This window comes from Andrographis paniculata, unplaced genomic scaffold, assembly GCF_009805555.1.
Source record: "Andrographis paniculata isolate CXL003 unplaced genomic scaffold, ASM980555v1 Contig35END, whole genome shotgun sequence".
NCBI classification, from domain to species: domain Eukaryota; kingdom Viridiplantae; phylum Streptophyta; class Magnoliopsida; order Lamiales; family Acanthaceae; genus Andrographis; species Andrographis paniculata.
In genome coordinates this window covers 3,851,174-3,864,158 of record NW_026137568.1, presented here as the reverse complement: position 1 = coordinate 3,864,158, position 12,985 = coordinate 3,851,174, and the positions used below count along the sequence as shown (strand labels likewise).

The 12,985-nt window shown below is 37.6% G+C and overlaps 4 protein-coding genes across 5 annotated transcripts; 3 read left to right on the top strand and 1 right to left on the bottom strand.

Annotated features, from left to right (window-relative positions):
- Window positions 1–502: 502 nt before the first annotated feature.
- Window positions 503–1,743, top strand: LOC127249162 (uncharacterized). Its single transcript, XM_051271855.1, has 2 exons — window positions 503–868; window positions 910–1,743. Exons 1-2 carry the CDS (start codon window positions 503–505, stop codon window positions 1,741–1,743), a joined length of 1,200 nt encoding a protein of 399 aa, XP_051127812.1.
- Window positions 1,744–1,947: 204 nt separating this feature from the next.
- LOC127249161 (uncharacterized) lies at window positions 1,948–2,376 on the top strand. The gene has a single exon (XM_051271854.1). It carries the CDS (start codon window positions 1,948–1,950, stop codon window positions 2,374–2,376), a length of 429 nt encoding a protein of 142 aa, XP_051127811.1.
- Window positions 2,377–5,644: 3,268 nt separating this feature from the next.
- LOC127249366 (60S ribosomal protein L13a-4) lies at window positions 5,645–7,585 on the bottom strand. Its single transcript, XM_051272124.1, has 4 exons — window positions 7,246–7,585; window positions 6,456–6,572; window positions 6,261–6,348; window positions 5,645–5,932 (listed from the first exon to the last, which is right to left on the bottom strand). Exons 1-4 carry the CDS (start codon window positions 7,515–7,517, stop codon window positions 5,789–5,791), a joined length of 621 nt encoding a protein of 206 aa, XP_051128081.1. The 5' UTR covers window positions 7,518–7,585; the 3' UTR covers window positions 5,645–5,788.
- A 1,155-nt stretch (window positions 7,586–8,740) lies between these two features.
- LOC127249334 (uncharacterized) lies at window positions 8,741–11,809 on the top strand. Of its 2 annotated transcripts, none has more exons than XM_051272087.1 (5): window positions 8,741–8,862; window positions 9,793–10,475; window positions 10,559–11,107; window positions 11,204–11,362; window positions 11,459–11,809. In XM_051272087.1, the coding sequence occupies exons 2-5, from the start codon at window positions 10,356–10,358 to the stop codon at window positions 11,474–11,476; spliced, it is 846 nt and encodes a 281-aa protein (XP_051128044.1). In that variant the 5' UTR covers window positions 8,741–8,862; window positions 9,793–10,355; the 3' UTR covers window positions 11,477–11,809. The 2 variants fall into 2 exon arrangements, with proteins under 2 accessions (XP_051128044.1, XP_051128043.1); XM_051272086.1 differs by having other exon boundaries at window positions 11,204–11,390.
- The last annotated feature ends 1,176 nt before the right edge of the window (window positions 11,810–12,985 follow it).

Sequence of the window (12,985 nt, the reverse complement as noted above, 5' to 3'; positions counted from 1 at the left end):
ACTACCAGTCTGCGGAAGGTTGGTTCCAACAACCTGCGGATGGCTGGAGCCAACAGCCTGTGGAAGGCTGGCAACAGCCTGCGGAGAGCTGGAACTATCAGTTTGCGAAAGATTAGAACGAACAGCCTGCGGATGGATAGAGCCAATAGCCTATGAAAGGCTGGCGATAGCCTGCGGAGCGCTGGAGCCAATAGGCTGCGGAGGGCTGGAACCCCGTGGCCGTTGGAGTTTTGAAGAGTAGTGTTGAGCCTCCATGAGGGGCAAGCAAATTTTCAACATTTGGCATGATCCCGCCAGGGCGATTAAGCGGACAACCTATGTGGAATGCCCCAACACCACCATGGGATGTCACAGTCCGAACGTGGGTAATCTTCAATGGAAAAGGGTCATTGAAACACAGGGGCAAGGAGGGCAGGCCGCAGAGATACAGCCCCCAACCTTCTATCAGCAGGTAGCCGGAGTGCAGCCGTTGACACCAAATTAACAGAAGGCCAAGCCTCTAATGGACGTTGATGTCATCGCAGATTGCATAAGGAGGACATTTTCAAACAAAAGGTTTGAAAAGAAGCCTAGTGCCACTTTGAGTGTAGAAAATTCACCTCCATACGAAAAAGAAGCTGCAGGGGCAGAGACTCCAGATACTGTGGAGGCTCTAGTTGAAAAGGAGTCTTCGAAGGCAGAGGTTCCAGAAGCAATGGAAGCTCTAGAGCTTGTGGAGGCAAAGACTCCAAAGGCTGTGGAGACTCCAATTGAAAAGGAGTCTGCAGAGGCAGAGGTTCTAGAAGCCATAAAAGCTCCAAAGCTTGTGGAGACAGAGACTCCAGAGGCTGTGGAGGCTCCAGTCAAAAAGGAGTATGCGGAGGCAGAGGTTCAGAAGCCATGGAAACTCCAAAATTTTCGGAGGCAGAGGTTCCAGAAGCCATGGAAGCTCTAGAGCTTGTGGAGGCAGAGACTCCAGAGGCTGTGGAGGCTCCAGTCGAAAAGGAGTCTGCGGAGGCAGAGGTTCCAGAAGCCATGGAAGTTCCAAAATTTACTGAGGAAGAGACTCCAGGGACCGTGGAGACTCCTAACAAAAAGGAGGATGTAAGAGCAGAGGCTCCATATGAAAAGGACTCTGCTGGGACACAGGCTCCAGAGACCATGGAGGCTCCATACGAAAAGGAGGCTGTAGAGGAAGAGAATTCAGAGGCTATGGAGGTTCTATACGAAAAGAAGTCTGCAGGGGTAGAAGCCCTAACGACTTTAGACGAAAAGGACTTTGCGGAGGCAGAAGCTTTGGCCACAAAATTAGCATATGGAAAGACTTATTTGCGTCTGGCATTGATGCCAACCAAAGGGTTTATTCCTTTTGCTAATACTATGTTGGCTAAAGGGCTGATGAAAGACAGGCTTAGCATCCAGCCGTCAAAACCTTTGGTTCAAGATTGTTTAGGACCGAATGCATCCGCTAAAAAAACCGTCTTCACAAGAGTGACATTTGATAAAGTCTCAAGTTTGAACAAGGAGAAAGTAAGACAAAGGATGGTCAAGAGGGAGCTTAATGTCGGTGTCAGAATCCCAAGTCCGAAAGTCTCAAAATTAGAGAAGAGAAAAGTATACAAAGGACCCAAGCCGGAGGCCATCATAGCAAAAGTGAAAGTCACAAATGGGAAATATATTTGGACTGTTACCACGGCTGACCAGATCACCATCATTCCCAAGGCGACATGGAAGCCTTCTATCGCTAAAGAGAATGAAAAATAGATTATGAATGAGCCGAAGCTTTCAACTATGGGGGGCAATAAAGGGACTCACCAGAATTTAAAAGAGGCGAGCTCAAAGAAGAAAGTTGGAGGCTTGTATGGAAGAGGAAAGGTCGCATGTGCCGTCTTCAAAAGAAAAACATATGAAAGAGCCGCCTCCAAAAAGAAGCAAGCTATGTAGCCGCTTCCAGAAAGAAATCAGGCCATGGAGCCGCCAAAGAAGCAGGCTGTGGAGCTGCTTCCAGAAAGAAAACAGGCTGTGGAGCCGCTTTCAGAGAGAAAGCAGACCATGGAGCCGCCTCAAAAAAAGAAGCAGGCTATGGAGCCGCTTCCAGAAAGAAATCAGGCTGCAGAGCCGCTAAGGAAGCAGACTATGGAGCCGCCAAAGAAACTGGCTGTGGAGCTGCCTCCAAAAAAGAAGCAGGCTATAGTGCCGCTTCTAGAAAGAAAGCAAGTTGTAGAGCCGCTTCTAAAAAAGAAGCAGGCCATGAAGACGCCAACGAAACAGGTTGTGGAGCCACTTCCAGAAAGAAAGCAGGCCATGGAGCTGCCAAGGAAGCAGACCATGGAGCTGTCAAGGAAGCAGGCTGTGGAGCCGCTTTCAGAGAAAAAGCAGGCTGTGGAGCCGCTTTAAGAAAAGAAGCAGGCTATGGAGCCACTTCCAGAAGGAAAGCAAGTAATGGAGCTACCAATAAAGCAAGTTGTGAAGCCGCTTTCAAAGAGAAGGCAGGCTGTGGAGCGGCTTTCAGAAAGGAAGCAGGCTATGGAGTCACTTTTAGAGAAAAAAGAGGTTGTGGAGCCGCTTCAAGAAATAAAGTAGGTTGTGGAACCGCTAAGGAAGCAAGTTCTGGAGCCGCTTTCAGAAAGAAAACAGGTTGTAGAGCCACTTCCAGAAAGAAAGCAGACTGTGGAGCCACTAAGGAACTAGACTATGGAGTCTTTTCCTAAAAGGATACAAGTAAAGGAGCCTCTGGAAGAAGTTCAAGAGTTAGAGGAAGTTGTCGTTGATGAAGAGCCTATCTTCGAATGGAATGATGTGGCAACGATGATAGAATTTAATAGGCTCGGGCCTGACCAAAACCAGCATGTCAAGCCTTTGCACATTCGGGTCGATGATGAATGGCTATCCGCTTGACCAAATTCTGGTGGACAACGGAGCTTCTGTGAATGTGTTGCCAATTGAGACCCTACGGAAGTTCGGAAAGACTAGTGACGATTTGATTTCTACATTTGTACGGCTTACCGATTTTGTGTGAAATTCTTACAAATCGGCAGGTATGATCACTTTGAATGTGCAGGTGGAGACAAAGGAAATATCGTCAAATTTCATGGTGATTGATAGTAGGCCATTCTATTCGGCTCTCTTGGGACGGAATTGGATTCATGCATGAGAGTGTGTGCCTTCGACACTCCATCAAACGTTGACGTTTTTGGATGGAAATGAAGTCCAAGAAGTGATGGTCGAGGAGCATCCCTTGTCGACAAAAGTGACCACAGCTTATTCAAGTGAACGGCTCAAAGCAAAAGGACATGGGCTCAATGGAAGCAATCGTCCAGCCCTTTTGAGGAGGGCATTGTTGGACATGGGTCCAAAAACACCTGAACGTGAATGAGGCTCAAAGATAAAAGTGGAGCCAGAGCTCATTGGCCACGGAGCCACTCAACATCAATGGAGCTTCAAGCCTCGGAGGCAAAGACTGCTGCCTTCCCAGAGCCGAAGGCAATAGTTTCCATTGGATTGTGGTGCTTCAACAGAGCCGAAAGCAACAGCCTCCATGGACCTTAGGGCAACAACTCCTTGGACTATGGCGCCTCCATCCTGGAACAATGTTTCCATAAGGTCAGAAAGTGTTGTCTCCATTGGGTTGAAAACAACTACCTCAATTGGACTGCAGTGCTTCCACAAAGCAGAGGAAGGTTGCCTCCACAAGATAGAAAACAACAGCTTCCACAGATCATGGAATAACTACCTCCGTTGGCCCTGGGTTAATAATTTCGTATTTAACATTAGTGGAGGGCCTATGCACTTTCATACTTTATTCAAAAAGCTCTATGGAACAAGCCAACAAAAGGAAAACTGAAGATTCCATTAACTTGAGGCGGTTGGGGATACATCCTCATGTACCGGCTAGGAGTACGATGGAAACAAGTCGGAGTAAGCGGCAGATCTGGTCTAGAGGCAATGGAAGAAGTTCAGAGCAAGTGAAACCCGGTCCAGAGGCAATGGAAGCTGTTGGAAGCTGATGGAAGGATACCAGGTGGTTAGAAGCTGATGGAAGGATGTTACCAAGGAACTTATGGAAGAAGGTTACCAGACAGTTGGAGGTAGTGGAAGGAGGTTGAGGTAGTGGAAGGAGGCTACCAGGCAGTTTGAGGTAGTAGTGGGAGGTTACCAGGCGGTTGAGAGTAGTGAAGGAATAAGTGGAAATGCCCCTTTTAGTGGGAAGAGACGGTTATTCTATCTTAGGATTAAAACTAGGTAAAAATACATCACACACGCACAAGAATGGAATTGTATTTTTCTCTATTTTCTTTACATGTTTAAGTTTCGTTTTATGCATTTTAATTCGAATTACATGTTTTTTATCCGCTTTCTAGTATATTTATCCGAGTTTTAGTAGATGTTAGTTTAAATCCATCGAAATCGATCGTTTAGGCTCGAAGCTGTGCAGGCTGCACCGAAGGAGGCGCCCAAAATTCGACGATGGACAGGCTCTTTGGAGTACTTCCGGAACTCACACCGACAAATCGACGAACTATTTTGGAACCTCCGAATTTTAGGATCCAGCATAATAGTAAAATTTTTGAATTGAAATAGTTGTATGATGTGATATAAATAGGTGTTATGTGATGTTTTGAATGTAAAATTAATTTTTAGTATAATATAAAAATAAAAAATAAGTGTTTAATTCGATATTTTTTTAAAGAAAAATTTTGATAAATAGTATAAATTTAGGAAAGTCTCCCAAACAAACACACTCTATAAATTAAATGTATAATTTAACTGAAAAGAATGCGTTTGTTTTGCGATGGCTTAAAAACATCATATTATTATGTAACAAATATAAAAATAATAAATTTATGTAATATATTAAATCTTATAAAATATATATATATATATAAGATTTTTTTACTAAATAACACACCTTAATATTACTAGAAAACAAACATTTCATCCATTTCAATTCAAAAATATTATTTATTCTTTTTTTAAGTATATTAAAAAATAAAATTATTATACTAATTAGTGTAAGTATATAAAATGACTTAGATACTTTTACCATTATAAAGTCTAAATAAAACAATAGTAATATTTTTGCAATTTGTATAAAAAGTAAAGATACTTTAATATTTGTATATAAATTATTTTTATTATATATTATGAAATAAATATTTTTCAGTAAAACAATCAAAATAATAAAAAGAATATTTTGAATTGAAAAAATATATATATATAGAAAAACCATGCTTTTTGAATTTAATTTAATAATATTTACTAAAAATAAATAATTGTATATTAAAATCAAATCATAAAAATGATCTAATACTCCTTACGCCTTGCATTAAGCTTATACCTTAAATCAGGGACAAATAGAGTAACAAAAACAGCGAAGGAGATTAAACTCAAATATAACAGTGGCGCAGATTCGAATTTAGCTGCGCTGTTGTGTAGGTTTGAAACCAAAACAATTTGATAGAAATCTTTAATTTAATTGAAAAACTTAATAATAAGTCTTATAATCTTTCATTCAGGATATTGCACAAATACCTATTTTACTACTCCATACACTAAAATTCAAACACAAACCTCAACCTTAACAAACACTAGTCAAGAAAATATGCATTGCACACTGACACTCGTGCAGAATAAAAACTGTGCGAGGAAAAACTTAACAGAGAACTTAAAAAAGGATTAAACATCTGCAAATTTATAGGCAAAAGTCCCAACAGAGTTTGAAAAAGCTCAAAATTTAATTTTAAGGCTTAACACCAAACAGATCCATGTAATTTGCGCAACAAAAATTTCAGTTTGAAGATGGTGTTCTTCAGTACTTGATGGGAGCAATGATGTCGAGCTGTTCCCCAAGCTTCTCCTCAGCAACCTTTTCGGCTTTCACTCTCAATTTCGTCAATTGCTTTCTCTTCTCATACGTCGCCTGAGCCCTTTCTTTTCTCTTCTTCTCCAGCTCCTAAGAACAGCGAATATCATCATAATTAAAATAAAAGCAAAGAACAACCTGATTCTTAAGACACCTATAAAACTTTTCATCAAGGGCATGCAAGAAACATTTGTGAAGATGCAAAAATGAATTTCCTCTATACGAGTTAGTATAGTAGCTGAAACTTTACAGTCAGGAGCTCAAGCATTGGTATGAAGTATAGTAGCTTGGGCACCGGGCAATCTTTGTGAACGGTATAGAAATGTTAAAACAAATGTCATACAGCAACAATACGTACCAAAATTTGTTTCAATTTACACGATCGGAAAAAAATAAATAAATAAAATTTTGAACTTACTCTGATAGTGTCATAATGGTTCCATCCAACTTCAGATGAGAGCCTACCCAACAAACAATATTTATGGCCAGCTTGAAGTCTCAATACCCTATTTGTAACATTGTAAAAAACCAAATACATTGTCAAGGATTTAAAAAGCTAGCAATGATACCATTTTTTTAATGAAAAGGTCAACAATAGAATGAAGAGTCATACTTGAGAGCATCAGGGATAACCATCCTCTTAATCTTGTCGTATGGTGGTGGGATACCCTCATACACCTTCAGTCGTGCCAGCGCAGCTTCTCCTCGCTTGGTCTTGTGCGGTATCATACTATCACATTTAAAAAAATTAGTTGAAGAGAGCATTTAATTAACCCAAATGTTAGTCATAAAATTGTAATTAATTAACTTAATAATTTCATCCCACACACAGAAGTATCAGGTCTATAAAATGAACTGAACATGGAAATTATGCAACAGATCAAGAACCAAGCACCAGATGGCATTCAACTCTTCGGAAGGGAGAATGCAATTTGAAAAGCAACTAGCATTTTCCACATTTAGGATATTACAAGGAAATAAAGAGATGCACTATATAGCAACCAGCATTTGATCCGTTAGAGCAGAAACAAACCACAAGGCTAACTCATAGACGCAATCACAACTTCAGAAGGTTAATTCTCCCAATTATAAAACCAAATATAACAATGAATTTCACAGTACCATAGGACAACCCAGCAAAATTAAATGCATGTTATAAATAAAAGATCAGTTGAATATAGTTCATGCTGAATCACATCAGATATTTACGGATTAACTTAGGAAAAACGACTATTATGTGCACAAAAAACCTCTATACATACTATCGACCATATAAAATCGGGCAATTCTCATTAACGAACCTTTGAACCATACAAATAATGAATAAATAAATAAAACGGAAGAGAAAACCACGAGCATACAGAAACCGATAAGGCCAAAAGAGAACACAGAAGAATCCGTACCCCCGAATGGTTCTCCACAGAATTTTGGAAGGCGCGCGGAAGTGAATCGGCCCATGAGAGGGCTTCGTGTTCATCCTCTTGCGGAGGAACCTCAAATACTTCATCTTCTGGCGCACCAATCCGCCCGACAGACAGATCTCCTCGCATCGGACGACCACCACTTTCTGACCATTCAAAAGCTCCTTTGCCAGAATGGATGCCAGGCGGCCGAGCATGTGGTGCCTGGCGTCCACTACCACTCTCTTCGCGCAGATCCCCGAACCCGACACCATGTCTCCGTCCCTCCCTCACTCTCTCTCGTCGAAGCAAATTGGAGGCAGCCGTTTCGAATTAGGGTTTCTGTGACTATATTTATACCATTACCGAGTCGCCATAGGGTTTTTAGTCTTGATATCTATTTTGGGCTGAAGCCCAAAACATACGGACTTAAGAGACAATTTATTGATATTATAGTAGTATAAATTTATAAAATTAAATAATTATATTTTGTATTTGTATTTTTTATAAATAAAAAGTAAAAATAATTAATTATAATATGTTTAATTGGCTTCATTATTACCTCTTTCGCTGTTTTTCAATATATACAATCCCGGACAATTTATGTAATAAATATTGCTTTACTATATTAAATAATAAATAAATAAATCTTGATTAGGGGTATCAATATTGAACCACTTTAAAAAGTCAATCCGTTTGACCAAATTAATTTTAATTTCGAACTTAAGTGTTCGGGGTTTTGAAAAATTCAAATCAATAAAAAAAAAAAAGGTTAGATCATATCGGATTTTAGATTGATTTAATAACCCCAAATATAAAAATTAAATCATCCGACAATTCAAAACTCAACCCCGACCTAATTTCACCTAAATTTAATAATTAAAATTATAATTTTATTTATTTCAAATTATAATATATTAGTATAAAACAAAATAATATATTATTTAAAATTTTAGTATTGGTTTAGTTTAATCGCGACCCTTAATATTGACAGTTGGCCTACTCCTTAGCCTAATTCAATGGGCTCGATCCAAATCTTTTAGTCTAAATCCAAACTTCAAAATCAAATCAATTTTATCTTAAATCCAAACTCATTAGTTTGTTAGGTGTTTGTAATTGTTTGGGAAAGTTTTTACATAGAGTTAAATAGCCCCATGCCGCACACGGGGTTTCCCCATTATGGAGAAACCCCGCGTCAGTTTTTATTATTAAAAAAAAAATCAGAAAAATAATATATAAAATTACAGTTTGGAACAGCGTTGCTCTACCCAGCACTTAGAGCAAACGCGGTAAGTTTATTTTGGATGGCATCACCACCTGTCTTGAGGCAGTTTTTGCAAAAGTAAAAAATTAAATTACACATTAGAGATTAAACCCACGCTGTTTTGAACCGGCTTCCTCTACCCGGCTTAGTGCAGTAGATGTCATATCTGGGGTGTACTTTTTCTCTTTCTTCCTTTCTCCCCCAAAATCTTCCCGCAAAAAACGACTTCTGAAAGAACAAGTTTGTGTCTTTTTCTTCGTAGTGGCCAACTTCCGGTGTCTTCGCCGCAATCATCGCAGTCGGATCAATGTTGGGACAGAAATCGTCTTCGTCATAGGTCCGCTCATCGTCATTCGGTATGTTCTTTAACACAACAACAAGGGTTTATGGTAATCGTTGAAATCAGTGTATATCCAAATCTTGAAACATTTACCAAGTTCAGAACATTTATTCTAAGATAACATTTGTCAATTTCAGAAATATCATTTCTAGGGCAGAAGTTGATTTCGTTTAGAATCTTTTCCTAAATCTTCTTTGGAAAATTCTATTTGCACCAAATATTTGAATCTCTTTATACCTAACTAGGAAAATTCTATTTGTACCAGGCATACCAATCTCTCTAAACCCAACCAGGAGAACTTTTAGGCAGAAATTCCGATGGGCACTTCTTGTTGCCCATATTTTTATTTTTTGAATGTCATTACACCGCAACTATTTTTTACATTTGTCATTTTGTTAATTTCTGTTGTACATATTTTTTGTGGCGATTTGATCCTGAGTATTGTGTCGTATGCTCAAACTTTTATGCTGCTACAATATTATTTTTAAGGAATTGGTCGAATGAGCTTGCCGATGAATGAAATCGTTTGGGGGTTACGTATATTGACGGTTTGGGATATAAAATTGCAGATTCTCTAATGTAATTAGGTTGGGATAAATCAGTTGCTACTAATTATGGGATATATAATCTATGTTTGTTGCTAATCTTTCAAATTTGAGACTATAGTTCTATCTTGTTCAATATTTATAAGGTATTTAACAATTCATAAATATTTGTTGTTGGTTTGATGAATTTTGGGTACATGATAGCTACATCTCCTAACCTTAGTTTGTTTGGATGTATTTCTCAATTTTCAACTTTAGTGCTCCTTTTAAATGCCGCAATCGAAATTATTTATAATTGTGTAATCAAGTTTTCCTACATATTGTGCTTGATATTTGTGTCTTTTTACGTGCATTATTGGATGTAGAGAATTTGAAATTAAATTAATTTATTTCTTCTTTAGGTCTGAGCAATGGCGGATGAAGACGGAAGCCATAGAGATGACGAGGTATACGAGATAAATGATCTATCCCAATCAAATACCAAATCTTCTCAAATACCTCCCAATACATCCGCCTTCACACAGATTAGTCCCAATATAAGCCAACCAGCATATGTCGTCCCAAATCATTTCAATATGAGTTTCGGCCGTCCTTTTTTCACCAATACAGTACTACCCCAAAACCAATTGAATTTCATGTCGCATGGTGCTTCATCTCAGCCTCCATATCCCGAAACTCAATTATCACAAGATGTTGCATTACCATTTAGTCCACTCTGTCCACCGATTCACAATCAAAGTCCTTCGTAAATCAATAATCTTGGTAGGTCGCTGGAGACCAACCAACGCGCAAACAAAAATTGGGACATATATGAGGATTTGGAGTTGACCAGAGTATGGTGCAACATGACAACTGATGCTTATGTTGGTGTCGGCCAAAAGAAACTGAGAATGTGGGAGCGTGTATGGGAGACTTTCGGTGTTTTAATGGAAGAAAAACATGGAGTGAGCAGACTTGAAAATAAATGACTCCTGAAGGATGTGAGAACCGGTGGACGGACATCCGATCACAATGTACTAAATGGACTACTATACGTGTCCAAGCACAACCACAATGTCGTAGTGGTTGGAGCCCAACAGACTTCGTAAGTCACTCTTCTATCTTTATTGTAGTTTTTACTTTTTAGCTTCGTTTGAATTCTTTATATTAATATTAATTGTGTCATAGGAGAGTTATTGTCATCATACATTTCTGGAAAAACACAAGAAAGACTTCAAGTTTGAGTCATGTTGGCATATTGTAAAAGATCAGCCCAAATGGTTGGAATTTGCTATCAAAAAGAAAGACAACAAGAGTGATCGATGTTCTGAGGTTGAAAAGGAACATCTGGAGGAAACACCTGGAAGTGGTAATGTTGATGAACCCTTCCCGAAGACGTCTGTTGATTCAAGTACTGTTGGATTACAAACGGGTCAAGATGCAAACGCAAGGGCTCCATCTTTGTCAGATTTAGGTGGCCCTGCTGTGATTGATTTAGAACGTCCAATTGGTGTCAAACGGGCCAAGACGGGTAACAAAAAAAACAATCAGAAGAAGCGTAGATTACAAAGGCTTGAAGACTCACAGGCTTCAGTGGCTAAAAATATCACTGCTGGTCTAATGACTATGGACTCCACAAGCCGTGAAAGGTGGTCTGCATTTGAGGCTTTTGAAAGCAAAAAAGAAGAAAAGAATGATAGACGCTATGAACGCTTGTTGATAAGAGCTGAGGAAGAGGTAATTCATTTATTTTTGTCCATGGCTATTATTATCGTTAACTTTTACCGACAGCCCATCTGAATCTAATGTGCAATATTCTTGTGTTAATATTAGCATAAAATGAAAATGGCTCGAGAAGCTGGTTTATTGACCAAAGAGCTTGAGGATATCGGCGAAAAAGTGATCGTTGCGTGGGAAAACCTTAAAGAGTTGGATCCTAATAATTTGTTGACAGAGGTCGATGTAAGACGTTACACAATAAGAAAACAGCTGGTGCGGAATTATGAAGTCACTTTTGAAAGTGCGTACGAAAGTGTGCAATTTTTCTTTATATGTTATATGTGGCTAATAACTATTATATTTTTTCAGCGATGCTTGAAACCTTGAATTCTAGTCGAGCGGCGGATTCGAATCACAGTGGAAATTGGGCCAAAAGTCATGCAAGGTGAAAGTAGAAAACGTCTGTTCAATGACGATAACACTGTGGAAGGTATTTAATAACACAACAGTTAGTTTGTCGAAACCGTGACCGGGGGAACTATGTTGATGTTTTCCGTTTGTTTATAATATTGGGGGTTAGCTTTTGTTTTTGAAATGTGCATATCGGATGTGGGTGTTCTTTTGTGGATAATTGTGTAGAAGTTTTAACTATTTGCATGTAGGTTTGTTATGTTTTGGGATAACATTGTAGCAAAACCAAATATATTTTTTGCTAGGTCATCGAGCAGTAGATCAAAGATACTTTGCTGCATGTGCTTTTGTTTATTTAAAAGTTACAATGGCTTTATTTATTTATTAGTTACAATGACAGTCGATCAAAAATAGTTTGCTGCATATCCCGTTATTTATTTAATATTTACAATGGATTTATTTATATTATAGTTACAATGAAAGTCATTATGTTTATTTAAATTATATGGAGTGGTCAATGATGATATATGATTTCAATTGTATGGGTTTGTTTATTTAATAGTCAATGTTGTGTCGGGTTTAGGATTTTGGTTCAAAATAAAGCTTTAGTCAGGTTCGAATTGATAATTTTTTTGTTAAACCCACAACTCAATTCGATATGAATATAATCCGAAAACATGAATTGACACCACTGAATTATTGATATATATAGCATTAGATTTCAAATATTTTAAATTCTTGAATTATTGACTTTTATAAACCACTGGAGTCCAAATATATGAAATCCGTAAAATATTGTATCATAAATAGCATGTATGAATTATACAATAGCAACTTTCCTTTTCATCTAATATTGAAAAATTCATAATATTTATCGCATTTTACTAAAAAGTTATTGTAGACCTCTTGTGCTGGTTTATGATTGTTGACGATCATAACATGATTTGAATTATCTTGATACTAGCCTAAATTCGTGCGTGTGCCGGCAGCATCAACGAAAAAAAAAGAATATTGTAATTTTAATCTTGCATATGAATTTATATCTTTGTTTTAGATTAATAGTCCATTCATATCAAATCAATTTATTTATTTTTCCGTATTAATTTATTCAAAATTAATTTATGCATTTTTTAGTAATTAAACTATTTATAACTTAATGTCGCTATTAATATTTAGCTAATTTACAATTCATATTTTTTTTGAACGGTACATTTATAAAATATTAATACAAATTTTTTAATATAAATAACAAACGAGTAAACATATCTCGACCATAGTGAATATTGTTGTAATATTAACATAGGATTAGCCAATAGAAATATTAATTATCTCTATCGCTAACCACTATTTTATATATTATATATATAAATATAATACAATATAAATATATTATATGTACGTGTGAAGCTTGTATTTTATATATTGTATATATATAAATATAATATAATATAAATATATTATATGTACGTGTGAGGCTTGTATGCT